General features: G+C 38.4%; 1 protein-coding gene across 4 annotated transcripts in view; it reads left to right on the forward strand.

Annotated features, from left to right (window-relative positions):
• Positions 1 to 14,096, forward strand: part of kiaa1958 (KIAA1958 ortholog) — a 95,660-nt gene that overhangs the window by 59,926 nt on the left and 21,638 nt on the right. For 2 of the 4 annotated variants that reach the window (XM_033018184.1, XM_033018183.1), the window contains exon 3: positions 5,736 to 6,798. The exons of the other annotated variants lie outside the window; for them this stretch is intronic. In XM_033018184.1, the coding sequence (XP_032874075.1) occupies positions 5,736 to 6,775 (1,040 nt within the window). In that variant the 3' untranslated portion in view covers positions 6,776 to 6,798. Of the gene's footprint in view, positions 1 to 5,735; positions 6,799 to 14,096 lie in introns of those variants that run through there. 4 annotated transcript variants of the gene reach the window in all.

Here is a 14,096-nt window from a genome sequence, read left to right on the forward strand (position 1 = left end):
ATTTTCTGTAACTCCAAGGGGCTGGTTATTGCGGTGGAGACGATCCTTTTCATGCTACTGGAGGAAATGGTGAGGGAATGCACAGGAGGGGACAACTGCATGCAATGTCAGAGCGTAATGAATCATGTTGTAAATGTGCTTGATCCAATGCCTGCTTCGGATGAAGAGCACAGATTCCAGCTGCAAAAGTGGATCATTTAGAAACCACTTATAACTCTGGATGGGCCCAGGCAACATGGAAGTCGGAAGCAACAAGTTGAGTATATACCTTGTCAAGGTATATCAACTATGCCCAATGCCTTTATTTAGAAACAAGGAACTGCAGATGCTGGTTTACCAACAAACAACACAAAGTGCTGGATTAACGCATTTGTTATTGCTTTTCAGTATCCGGGGGACCCTTGTGCCTCCAATTCACCAGACGACTCCCCGCTATTCTAAGTGAAGTATGTTGCAAACATGTGATGCCTCAGTCCATGTTTTGAAGTATGAAATTGGTTGATTAGTTTTTTGTTCCTCCCAATCTCCTTCCCCTTTTGCTTTAAGGCACAGACCTTTTGATGGTTTCCCTGCTCCTGGTGTGTGAAATTGACTCCTGAAGGGAGCTGTGGATACAGAAAATAAATCCTGGAATATATATTTTTAAAGGCTTTTTTTAAAAGGGTGCTGTCCCAAAGGAAATGAAGACCATTTTTAGATTATAAACCAATAAGAGTCAAATAGCGTATCCCACGAAAACTCATTTCATAAATTTCTTATCCATTTTATTCCCCATGGTGGACTTGCTGCCCAATGATAGAAGGCTGTAGTCCAGTGGACCATTCTATGAGTCTTTCCAGGGGGCACACCAGCTGGAACACAGGACCACTACTTTATTATTCATTATAAGGAAACTTTACTGGCAAACTTGGCAATTATTGCGCATCCTAATTGTCTGAACTGTTCCAGTGTATAAAAGGTGTTGAGCCTGGAATTCCAGCATCCAGACCCATTGACAAGGGAAGAATGGTGACTCATTTCTGAGACAGTATGATGTGAAATTCAGAGAAACTTGTGGGTGTGTTCGTGCAAGCTGGCGTTTCTGCCTTAGGCCTGGTAGATAGTAAGTGTCCTGGCCGTGGGTAACTGAAAAAGCCAGGGCGAGTCACTAAAGTGCATCTTACAGATAATGCAAACTGTGACCGTTAAGTGCGGATGGTGAATGACGTACCAGTCAAGAAGATTCTTTTTTTGGTGTTGTTGAAACTCTCTGGCAGCAACCAGAGTGAATACCCCATGACATTCAAGCCTTGCGCCTTGTCGGTTGGTGGAAACTCTTTGGGGAGAGAAAATAAGTCAATCATTTTTAGAACATTTCACATTCAACTGCTGTTTTTAACGTAGTACTTGTTGGTTAGTTTGTTTAAGCCTGTAATCAGTGGTTACCACCACCCCCTGCCTCACTTCCTCCTAGGATGTGGACGATAAGATATCTGGAGGGAGCAAGACTGTTAAATATTAAGGGAAGGAAGTAGGTATCTATCTTGTTGAAGTCGACTGCTGCCTGGCACTTGTTTCATTGTTTTTTCTCTGTATTCTCAAGATTATCCATAAACGTTATCTAGGTCATTAGGCATGGACTACTTTATTTATTGTGAGATTTATTCTTGAACATTTCCTTATCTCTCGACCCGAAATGTCACATATTCTTGTACTGCAGTGATGATGTCTGACCTACTGAGTTCCTTCAGCTTTTTGTTTCTGTCCCAATTTATGTGGATTAGTTTCCTTGGGTACTTTAGTGTTTGTGGTTTATTCCAAGAAATGTTATTAAAGGTTTCAAAGGTATTTTATTGTCACAAGCACCAATTAAGGTACAATGATATTCATACTACCATACAGCTATCTATACTATTACTAAAACTCTCATCTTGTCCTCTTCCGGTTTGCGGTTTTTAAATATTTGTGCAAAAACGGTACCCTATATCGCTAGGATCTTTTCGCCACCTTACTCGCCTTTCTCCTCTGCTCCAAGCGCTCCAAGTTTTGTTCCGATCGGTGGAATATTACAAAAGTTATGAAGATTTAAAAGATTATGAGATCAGCAGATTGGTCTTCCCGCCTGTCAGTCACCATGAAGGCACCCATGAGGAGAATAAAGTCCCGGAGGCGGGGCTGAGTCCACAAGCCGTGCTTATCAAAGATCATAGAGTGAAGTGCGTGGCCTTTCATCATGCTCTAGCTTTGTTGATTACACTGCGAGAAGCATAACGGAAGTCTGGTCGGGTTTGCTAAAATGGCGGACGTCCCGCTCCGTTCCGTACTACATGTCAGTCCATTGGATTTTGCAGGAGTGGACCATCTTGCTCCGCTCTATGATTTTTGGTGCTGATTGAGTCCGCAAGCCGTGCTGAGTGAGCCCGCAAGAGTGGGGTCGGGGAAGCCGCTGTGTGGAGTCGGGGAAGCCTCTGTGTGGAGTCGGGGAAGCCGCTGAGTGGAGCAGGGAGGTGCTGTGTGGTGCCACGGCTGATGGCCGCTGAGTGGAGTCCCTCCCCCCCCACACACACGCCCCTCCCCCCACACACCCACATCCCCCCCCTTTACCCCTCCCCCATTCCATTTTTTTAAAACAATTTTTTTTCCTTCCTTGGCTCTTTCCCTCAATCTATTTATGCCCCTTCCTTTTCATGTCTTGCCAAGGCTACTCAGCATTTCATTTTCTTCTTTACAATCTGGAGGCTCGCTGTACTCGGCAACAAAAATTCGACACAATTATGGTTACACATTTGTCTGTCTATAATGCTAAGTAGGACAAAGCAAAGAATGAGATTTCAGAGCACTGATACCTTCTTGCTGTTTGGGAAATAGGGTGAAGTTACAGCATCTGAGTTGCATTAACTACTGTGGAGGTGCTGCTATTAAACTGCATAGCTGAAAACATTTGTATTAATTGGTTAAGCAGACTGAGATGCATTTTGTATGGCTTTTACACATGGCAAACTGCCATTTGACCTGTCTTCACCAATATGTGATTTGCTCCATACCAGCTTCCATCTCCCCCTCTTCATCTAATTCTACCAGCATGTCGCTTAATTTCTTTCTGGCTTCTTATATGTATCTGTCCAATTTGCCTCAACCATGCAATATCTTGGAGAGTTCCACACTCTCTTCACTGTTTAGATAAAGTTGTTCTTGTATTATTTTTTATAAGATCAAAAGTCTAAGGAGCTTGTGGCAATTTGGCCCATAGAGTCTACTCCACCAGTCATTCATGGCTGATCTATCTTTCCCTCTCGACCCCATTCTCCTGCCTTCCCCCATAACACTCAACACCTTTACTATTCAAGAATCTGTTAAACCTCCCCTTAAAAATACCTAGTGACTTGGCCTTAATTCCACAGATTCACCACACTCTGGCTAAAGAAATTCATCCTCACCTTCTTTCTTAAATTACGTCCTTTTATTCTGAGGTTGTGCCCTCTGGTTCTGGACTCTCCCACTAGTGGAAACATCCTCTCCACATCCATTCTATCCAGGCATTTTAGTATTCGGTAAGTTTCAATGAGATTCCTCCTCATCGTTATAAACTCCAGCCAGCATAGGCCCAGAGCTGTCAAACGCCCATCATACCAAACCAACCCTGGGAACATTCTCATAATCCTCCTCTGGACCCTCTTCATTGCCAGCACATCCCTCCTCAGATATGGGGCTAAAAATGCTCTCAATACTCCAAATGTAGTCTGACCAGTGCACTATAAAGCCTCAGCATTACATCCTTGCTTTTATATTCTAGTCCTCTCAAAATTAATGTTAACATTGCATTTACCTTCCTTGTTAGCGATTCAACTTGCAAATTAACCTTTTGGGAATTCTGTACCAGCAAGTTCCTTTGCACTCTGATTTCTGAATCCTCTTCCCATTCAGAAAATCTTTACTCCTACTGTTAAAGTGCATGATCGTACATTTTGCAATGCTGTATTCCATTTGATACTTATTTGCCCGCACTCCCAACCTGTCCAAGCCTTTCGACTCCCTGCTACCTCTGCACTACCTGCGCCTCCACGTATCATCGTATCATCTGGAAACATGGCCACAAAGTAATCAATTCCTTCATCCAAATCATTAATATACCACGTGAAGAATAGCGGACCCAAAACCGAACCCCGACGGAACACAGCTTCTCACTGGCAGCGAACGAGAATAAGCCCCCTTTATTCCCACTAGTTGCCTTCTGCCATTTATGCAACTTTCTATCAAAACCTTATCAAAGCTTTCTGAAAATCCAAGTAGATCTTCCTAGTAATTCCACCTACCCTCTCTAGCAACCTTAGTACCACAACTTAGTACCACAACTAAAACAGCAACATGTTTGGCAGCGCCTGGAGAAAAAGAAACGGGAGTTAACACAGCAGATTTTTATTCTGTAAATACAAGGAACTGCAGATGTTGGCTATTTTTTTTTTTTAAACACAAAATGCTGGAGTGACTCAGTGGACTGCGTCTCTGGAGAACATGGATAGGTGATGTTTTGGGTGGGGGCCCTTCTTCAGACTTGACTGAAGAAGGGGCCAACATAAAACATTGCTTATCCATGTTCTTCAGAGATGCTGCCTGACCAGCTGAGTTACTCCAGTGCTTTGTCAGGTTTTCACTGATTCCTTCTTATTAATACTACTTGGCCTGTGGGGAATACACAAGAATTTACATTTTGTGGGTTTTTTTTAATTTCCTGCATTTACAGGTTTTTTTATTTTGTATATTTACAATATAGTACTTTCATTTAATGATAGGTGTACTTCATTTATAGTGTGCTTGGTTCATGTATTTCATAAATTAAATGTTGCCGGTTTGCTCATTTGTATGGTGTAATCAAAAAGCATGTGGCATTTGCTTGAGCATATGCACAGTGGAAAAATTGGCTTTCTTTTTGCATTCTTATGGGATCTGTTTAACAAACCTGACTTGTATTGCAAGTGATATTTTCAATATTGAAGCCAAGTTTCTGGAAGGGGGCGTACAGACCAAACCACTGTAATACTAAAGTGTGCTCAAGTCTTTTACTGTTCGTTACTGATAAAATTCTCATCGCCAGTAGCCAATGTGTAACTATTAATAAATGACCCAAATATTTTGCACTTCAAAACATACGTGCTGTGTGTCCAACTCAATTGGAATGTTTAATTAGACTCTAGATCATTTTCCCGCATTCCGTTTATGGAGATTAATTTAACGAATCCAAAGGAAATGTAAATTAAACTTCTGCCTCTATTACTTTTGTTTAAACCGCAAAGGATTTATTTTTACACCAGTCTCCTACTCTACAAATAGACTTCTCTAATTGCTGATTAGGTCTCTGTAATGTAGGCAGTTTATTTGTCATTTTGTGCTCCTTTATTTCAAACATTCATATTGATGTTGCTTGACTTTTGGCATCATCTGCAGGTAGTGCATTGGGCGAATCTGCAGTGTGATATTGTGGGGAGTTGGCATGTTTGTTCTGAAATGGCCTGTTCTTGATACCTAATCACTCTCCTTAATTCATAATTAATAAAAGTGCAGCATTGACATGAGGACCTTTTTGATAAATTTTTGTGCCTTAGTTTTTACATCATTTGTGAAATTGAAGTTGGCTTTTGAAACCTAAGACAGGTATGTAATATCGTTTTCCACTGACCTTTGCGAAATTGTAATTTAGTTTTGATTGGCTTTATGAGCAGCTTTTTTTTTATCTTTTCCCTTCCCTTTTCCATTTTTAGAAAACGACGAAAGAGGCTGCGATGGTCAACAGAATGAAAAAACTGTACGAAGCACCTTGACAGCTTTAAGAAACTTCAGAGAGTTCCTCCTTTCCAAATATCCACACGAAAATCGGGAAATCCAATTCATTCCATGTACGGAACTTAATGAATACCTAGCTTCGTTCTTTGTGGATGCCAGGCAGAAAGATGGTTCTGAGTACGAGCCCAACAGTTTGGCCAACTATCAGTGTGGACTTGAAAGGTACTTAAAGGAATACAAATATGGGTTCAGTATAACAAGAGATAAGGAATTCAGACGCTCCCAAGAAGCACTTAAGCAGAAGCAGCTTGAGCTGAGAGGCAAAGGGAAAGGGAACAAACCACATAAATCAATGAAACTGACTTTTGCCGATGAGCTCATCCTACGAAAAAGAGGTTTGCTAAGCAGATATAACCCTGAAGGTCTGCTCAACCTTGTGTGGCTAAACAACACTAAAGCATTCGGGCACTGTGCAGGGTTTCACAGTTCCACACTAAAATGGGGTGATATCAGACTGCACGTTACTGAGACAGGCTTGGAGTATCTGGAATGGGAAATCATAGACCATTCTGACGCACAAGGGAAATGCCAGAGAGCAGGAACGGAGTGCAGAATATACGCCACGCCGCATTCTTCACAGACATGCCCAGTGCAGGACTACAAGGAGTACGCACAAAGACGCCCTCCAGCTATGCGTTACGAAGATGCCCCCTTCTATCTGTCCATCAAGCCAGTCTGCAATCTGGCTGCACTTTACTGGTACAATAGTCAATCCCTTGGGAAGAATAAGCTCTCAAAAATGGTCAAAACTATGTGCGAAAAGGGGAATATTCCAGGGAGGAAGACCAACTTTAGTGTTTACCAGAGCTGTAGTTCTCTGTCTGAGGCGCAAAGCAACCAGTTGGTCCTGATATGTAACAATCTGAGCCAGCAAGCTGCCCAGTCAATGTCTGGTCTCAACAACGCAGGCAACTTTATCATCTCCGGTTCTTTTGACTCTTCCTCTGATACAGCCTAACGGAACTTTACTTTTTGGAATTTTTTAGATTATTTTGTATTATCCTCTATGTCCTCTTGCAATTTTATAGACTCCAATTATTCATCAGTCACAGATAGGTATAATTTTTAAATTCTGTGAATGAATGATGTCTCGAAATAGAGCGCATTAAAAAATCAGCGATGAATTGTACAGTTAATGATTCTGTTAAAACCATTTCTTAAAGAAAAATATGCACTGATGTGTCAGCCTGGATATTTTTTTTTCGAAGCAAATCTGTGGACATCATGAACATAAATCTCTCTTTTGAAATATTTTAATTCTGTGAAGATGTTCAATCTTTTTTATTATATTTCTCAACGTCTTCTCATGACTCATAAGAAGGACGGTTTTCCATACAGATTTTCAAAATGTGCACCAACCTTATTCATTTCTTTAACAGATGTTCCTGTATATCAGTTATAAGCTTTGAAGAAGGATTACAAACGTTCAGCAACACCAATCTGCAGATTTAATTAATAAATCTCCAGATTGGCGTTGCTGAATGATGGATGCGAATCTGGAGATTTAATTCACAAACCTCCAGATAGGTGAAATGAAAATAATATTTTTGAACAATTTTGCCAGAGACCCAAAGGTTTAGTAGCCTCTTTCCAAAACTGCAGTATTAATTCTGTACCAGTATTAATTCTGTTCTGTTTTAAGGCATTTCTTATTGTCAGTGTTTTATCTCTTTCCCAATGCCCCATGCACCCCCTTTACACCCTTACACTGTTTCTGCTCCCAAGTCCTTGATCTAGTGCTTTAGATGTTCCAAGTTTGCCAACTTTGAGGTTATGCTATTTTTATAATTGAGAGTAGTTAGCTGACTCTGAGATCCTCTTAGGATTTTGGTTCATATTTCCTTAACAGTTAAAGTAACAAGTGATTAAAAAAAGATCAGATTGAACATTTATTTTTTAACAAGTTGATGATTAGCAATTATATTTAAATGTGTTCAGAGTTTGGGGGCCACTGTCAATGGCCTATGGAATTCAGTTGTATCCAACTGTATGGACCAGGTGATCTACTCCCATTGCATCTGACCTAGAAACAGCACAATATATATATTTAGGACAATGTTAGACAGGGTAAAACCTGAATCACAGACTAGTATCTGAACATTCTCTTCATGTGATGCTTGCACAGTACTTTATGCCTCCTGTCATTTTAACTTTTTCATCATCTAATTATCTTGATACCGAGGAAGAAATTCAATGTCCTCGTAACTTTGTGTTGTAAATGCACAGTTTATATCTGTTTATTTTATTTCATTAGCCTCTGTATACTTGAAAATAGCTATTTGGTTTTGGATTTTTTTTTTAGTATTATTTAAGTCACAGGTTTTGAATGTTTCTTCTGATGACGATTTGCAGTTATAACTAGGCTTCTCACACATAAGTACATTTGTTGGAGCTAAATCTGGTGTGAAATTCAGAACCTGATACTATGTTCACATCAGTGAAGGATTGGCAGACTATCAGTTTGTATTAATAGTATAGTCATTAGTGAAGTTTAAAATGAAGTAGACCTTTGTGCAGGACACTCTTTTACTTTCTGTAGAAATTTATCGAGCCAAATGTGGCATCTGTTCATTCTTTCTGTGCAAATTGGCCAATTTTAAAGTTATTGAAAGGAAATGTTTCCACCATAATAATGTGCCTAATAAAGCTTTTCTCAATGAAAAGTCAAAACTTACTTGGGGGGGTGGGGGGGATAAAGTGGAATTGGGGCTGTTAAATTGAACCATTTGCATCAATGGAATTTATTGTTTCAATGAATATGCAAAGATTACTTAACAAGGAGACTGTTAGGAACAACATTTTACTCAAAAACTAATACATAGAAGTTGATGTATTTGGCTAATTTATCCCTTTAGCATCTAAACACTAGAATTTAATTGGAATCAAGATGAATTGAGAAATGTACCCATAATTGTAATGCACTTCCAATTCTGCAGGAAATCAGTTTGATTCCAAATCTTTCACAAATTAGGTGTTTTGAAAGGTCAAAGGATATGAAGGGATAAAATAACCCGTTCTTGTTTTAGTTTAGGTTGTGGTCAATCTGAGAGTTCTGTATGACTAGATCTTGACCCGTGTTTGAAATTCTTTAGAATACTGTGAAACTCTAAAATCACTGCCTAAAGTGTAGTTTAGTTATTCATGATAATTTGTGAATTTTTCTTTTATTAGAATAGTGTGTGGATAAGCCGTTACATAATGTCCTCCATAATTTTTTAACTTTATTGCATGTACAGTTGTTTTTGTTTTTTGCTTTATTGTTAGTTTTCATAATGTAGCAATGTTACAACATTTTGAGATTTAAAAAATCAAATCTGCAATTTATCCCATCAGATAAAGCATAAAAAGAAGTTTAATTTGACACCTAATACACTTTCATATCTTCAGTATTAAAAAAGTTATGGCCATTTTCATACTCTGAAATTGGCATCTTGTTCCCTATTGCTTTTCCATTGACTTAACACAAAAGCTGTGATCAAGGACAGTCAAATGGCCATAACTTTATTAAAAATTAAGAGAACTGAAATAAATTTTCAGTTATTATAGATTGAAGCATTCTGAAACAAATATTAAACAATCTTACTTGGATGACCTGAAATTAAAGCATATAATTAGTTAGTTACCCAATTGTAGCTAATTCCAAAATACAATTACTAGATCTAAACATCAATCCATTTCTTAAGAAAAGATCTACATTTTTAAATAGCCTAAATGTCCAAATAACATTCACACAAGAATTCACAATATAACATGATTTTAAAATCTCATTGTCATAAATTTATAGGCCAAATGGAAGGAATTTAGTGTTTAATTGCTGTAAATTAATGGCCATTTAAATCATCTCGCGAGTGGGATTTTGTGGAATGCGCTGATTTGGAACTTTGCGGTTGCAGCGAATTTGAACCCCATGTCTGCATGAAAAATACTGCCGGTTCGGATGGGCTCCAAGTCACCTTCCCGCAACTTAAAATTTTGATTAAAGGCATCTTAAGAAGTCATTTTTTAATGTAAAAATAAACAGCCTACCTTGCCTTGTACCCTACGTGAGATCCGTCCCGTTGTCGGCGTTCACGGCTTTAGAACATGATTTTTAATTTACTCTAACAATTAAATGATCCAGCGTTAATTTTAATAAACTTAATAAAACGGCAGTCGAAGCGATTTTTCTTTAGCAACTAAACAGCCTAACAGAGATCGATTTGAATAGGCTGCAGAAAAATCGCATTTTAAACCCGCCCCCCTCTCAAAGGCGCCAAAGTCGTGCACACGGGCAGCGGCAGAACTGCAGCGCCGCTGAAGGTAAGTTTTGTAACATACCTACATAATGTAATGCTTGTTTTGCCCTGTAGCTAGCCCTAAGTAGTACGGTACGTTAAAGAATAATATTATTTTTCCCAGTTTATGTGCTTCCCAAAGGATTAAAGAGCAAAATGTTAAGCACACGAAAATAGTTGCCCACTTTAGCTTGTGCTTAGAATTTTTTTTTAAACTCAGTTGGTGAAGGATTACAGTTTCTTGGGCTTCTGCTCCTTGAAGGTACCAATAATATTGGTATAGTCAGGCAGTCTGTTTATTCATGATGATCCACGCAAACCTATGTGTGCGACATTGACCAGATCTTGGATAAACGGACTTTTTGCAACTAGCTCAATGAGTCAATCCAGTTAACATCCATCCAAGCCATGCCAGATAGAGCTATCCATCCAAGCCAAGTCAAGCCACTCCTGTCTTGATCTCCAATTGATGCTGTGTTACCTAATCTTAGATTGGGATCAGAAGATATAAACAGGAGTGGACCATTCAGCCCCTTGAGCTGTTTCCACCACTCACTTGTCATGGCTTATTGATACCTTAATACTATCCACCTGCCCTGGTTCTAGATCCCTTGGTGCACTATTACCCAGCACAAAACTAACAACCGTTTTGTTTGAAAATTACTTTGAGGTGCTGTGGATGACTTTAATTAGTGCAGTGGATTACAAGTGTTTCTAGTCATGGTAATTGGCCGGCTTATCCATTAATGGAAATGTTTGCGTTTGGATTACAAAATGTTCAGGTTCATCTCCAGATCTCTCCGCGACTTCAACGCTTCTCATCATAGCTCCTGCAAATAATGGTCACATGGATTACCTCCCAAATATTAACTGCAGCCTGTAATAACTATACCCCTAAAATAGAATTGACACTCTCAGTAGGAAAAAGAAAGAAATGTACAGTCATGGTTTTAAGCCCTTGGAAAAATATTTTCTTTTTTTATTACGTGGAATGATCCATAGAGCATTGCAGTCTCTTAAGAAGTACATCTTGAGTTTATAAAACATTTTGTATGCAATAAAATATTTGAATGTATTTTGAAGGGGCAATTAGCAAACAGTTTCAATCCGTGCTGCAAAAGAAGATTTTAATGGATGACCAGAAGCATGGTCAAAGGGAGAGATTTCAGGACAATGATGGAGGGCCTGCAAAGGGATTTAGATAATGATTGCCTCCTCTTGGACACTCAAAATATATTATCCATCGACTTATGTTGACTATGTTAGTTGTAGTTAGGTATGTCTGAAACCAGGGAGCCGTTATTCTAACAATTTATAACTGCCTTCAAATCTTAACAGTTTTTTGCTGCTTGAAAACCTAAGCCCAGCCATTTTGTTTGGACACTTAATTTTACCAGATTGCCTACACACTATCACCCTTTCTACTGGAAGGAGAGATTCTTCTCATAGAACAGAAAATGCTGGATAACCTCAGCAGGTCAGACAGCATTTGTGCCAAGAAGATCAAGTTACCTTTCTGATTGATAACTTTGAACTGAGCTGTCTCCATCTGCTGCTTCACTTGTTGAGCATTGTCAGCATTTTGTTTTTATTTGATTTTCAGTATCTTATTTTAGATGCTTTCCATCGTCGTCAGCTGGAAAGATACTCTTTTGTATTTGGGTAACCAAAATGTTATCCTGTGATTTCAGGCATGTTATTCACCATTTGACTGTGGCAATGAACACAGCATACACAAACTCTAAGATGTGCACAATCTGCACTCATTCATTATTCATTTCACAAGGTGCACCTTATGATTAAGTGAGATTGAAATATTTCATTTCCACACCATATCCTGGCTTTCAAATGAAGGTTAACTTGGTTTTGTTTCAGAAAATAAAACTTGGATACTAAACAGTATTTTGTCAATGAAAGGTTGCTGTCTTGCCAAAAAAACCTGCAAATCTCTATGCATTTTGTTATCAAGTAGTATTGTTGCAGTGCAAACTAAGCATATTTTGTAGGTACTTTTATTTTCAAGAATGATTTGATATTTTTTAGACATTTTACCATTTGCTGCTAATAATCTATTAGTTACTCTTTTGGAAGTTTGGTATATCTCTTCCAATCAATTCTTTCATTGGATGTTTTGACTTATTGATACATGTGATGAATCAAACAAAAAGAACAGCAAAATAACGCCTTTTCCTGCTACTTTGTAAGACTACGGGAATGGAGAGAAGCAGAACAGGTTGAAAAAGATATAATGTAACAGAGTGATGTCTTTATTCTAAACTTTCCCCACATTTCCTGTGTGATAAATGCATACGTCAATGAATAAATGTTTCACGATACACTGTATTCTGCTGAAATAGAACGAATGTGACATGCATTTGATTTTAATATTTCCTGTGTAGTGTGGCTGTCATTTCTTAAAGAGAATGTATTTAACTAATGTTCTTCAGTATTGTCAATTTGTTTTGTTGGAGTTGCTCAGATGAAAGAGATGTTGGGGTGGCACTTGCTTATTCACTATAGTGCTTACTATTCAAGATGATCAAATTGATTGGTAGCTTAACATCTTAGCTGTTTATGGAGGAAAAATGTAACATCTCAAAAAACATGGAAACATATTTTTTTTAAACCCATGCATATACCTTAAAACAAATCTGTTTTTAAAGTTGTTAATACGTGTCTGTTTGATTGTTGCATGCTACTTTGGAGTTTCTGTGTTTGTGGAAAATGAACTATTTGCCGGAAAATAAAGAATAAATCGATGACTTGGTTCAGTTTTGTTTTTATTTTAGTGTTGTGCCTCTGAGTTAGGAATCATGCAGTTACGTTTATAGTAACATCTCCTGTACCTGTATCATGTCATCAAAAATCTGTCATTGCGATAACAAATTATGCATTCTGATTGTGGCTCTCATGAAGGATCACGTAATAAAAATAATGACATTTTATTTGACTGAGTGTTCTTTTATTTAGCTGTCCCAAAGCAATTTTATCCAATGCAATAGTTGGGGTGTAATATTTGTCATTTAAAAAGTATTTTGTTTGGTGTCTGATACCTGTTCTATGAAGTGTTCATCTTAGCTTATTCAAAGGGCAGAATGGAAATCTGTTTTCAATGTTCACTTTTAAATCAAACTAAAATTCCAATATCTAATTGAGAGAAGAAATCTTGCATTTAAACGGTGCCTATAATGTCCTTGGTTCATTTGAGAATACTTATGGAGTGCTGTGGGAAACGCAGCATCCAATTTGCACCCAGCCGAATCCCTGAAACAGTAACGTGATAATGACTAGATGATCTATTTTAGTTATGTTGCTTGAGGGGTAAATATTGGCCAAGACACCAGGAAGACTTTCCTAGTCATCATTTGAATGGTGTCTGGAATGTTATCCACCCACATTGCCAGTTTAGTGTTTCACCCAAAAGACAGAGCAGCACTTTGAAATTGTATTGAGATATCAGCCTGGGGTATGTGAATTAAGTGCCTCTGCTTGATCTCTGCTAATGCTATGTGAATTATGTGCCTCTACATTTTTATGTAACTAACTCATTTACCAGGCCACTTTAGTGGGGAGTTAAGCATCAACACATTGTTATGGATCAAAGCACATTTAGGTCAGGCCTGTGGGTTTCCTTTCCATGCAGACATTAGGGAAATGTTGCCTAAAACTCGACCGCAAAGATAATGTACTGGTGTGATTTCTGTGTTGCTTGTGCTTTCACTGATACAAATTATGGTCAATTTTGTGCTACAGTTTATACACCATTTGCTGAATTTATTTGTCTGGAAAAATCCTATGTGGCAGATGGATTATTTTTTCAATCTGTTTTAAATGTATTCAAACTTGGCTAAGACCAGTGCGCTAAATGTTGCTGCAATTATTAGTAACAGTTTTAAAGCATACCCTTATCGTCAAATCCTTGCATGGTCCTGTCCCTTAGTATCTATCTGGTTGCTTACAGCCCAGTAACATTCAGATCTTTATTCATCTGAGTGGATTGAGTGA

Source organism: Amblyraja radiata, chromosome 3 (genome assembly GCF_010909765.2).
Source record: "Amblyraja radiata isolate CabotCenter1 chromosome 3, sAmbRad1.1.pri, whole genome shotgun sequence".
Classification (NCBI taxonomy): domain Eukaryota; kingdom Metazoa; phylum Chordata; class Chondrichthyes; order Rajiformes; family Rajidae; genus Amblyraja; species Amblyraja radiata.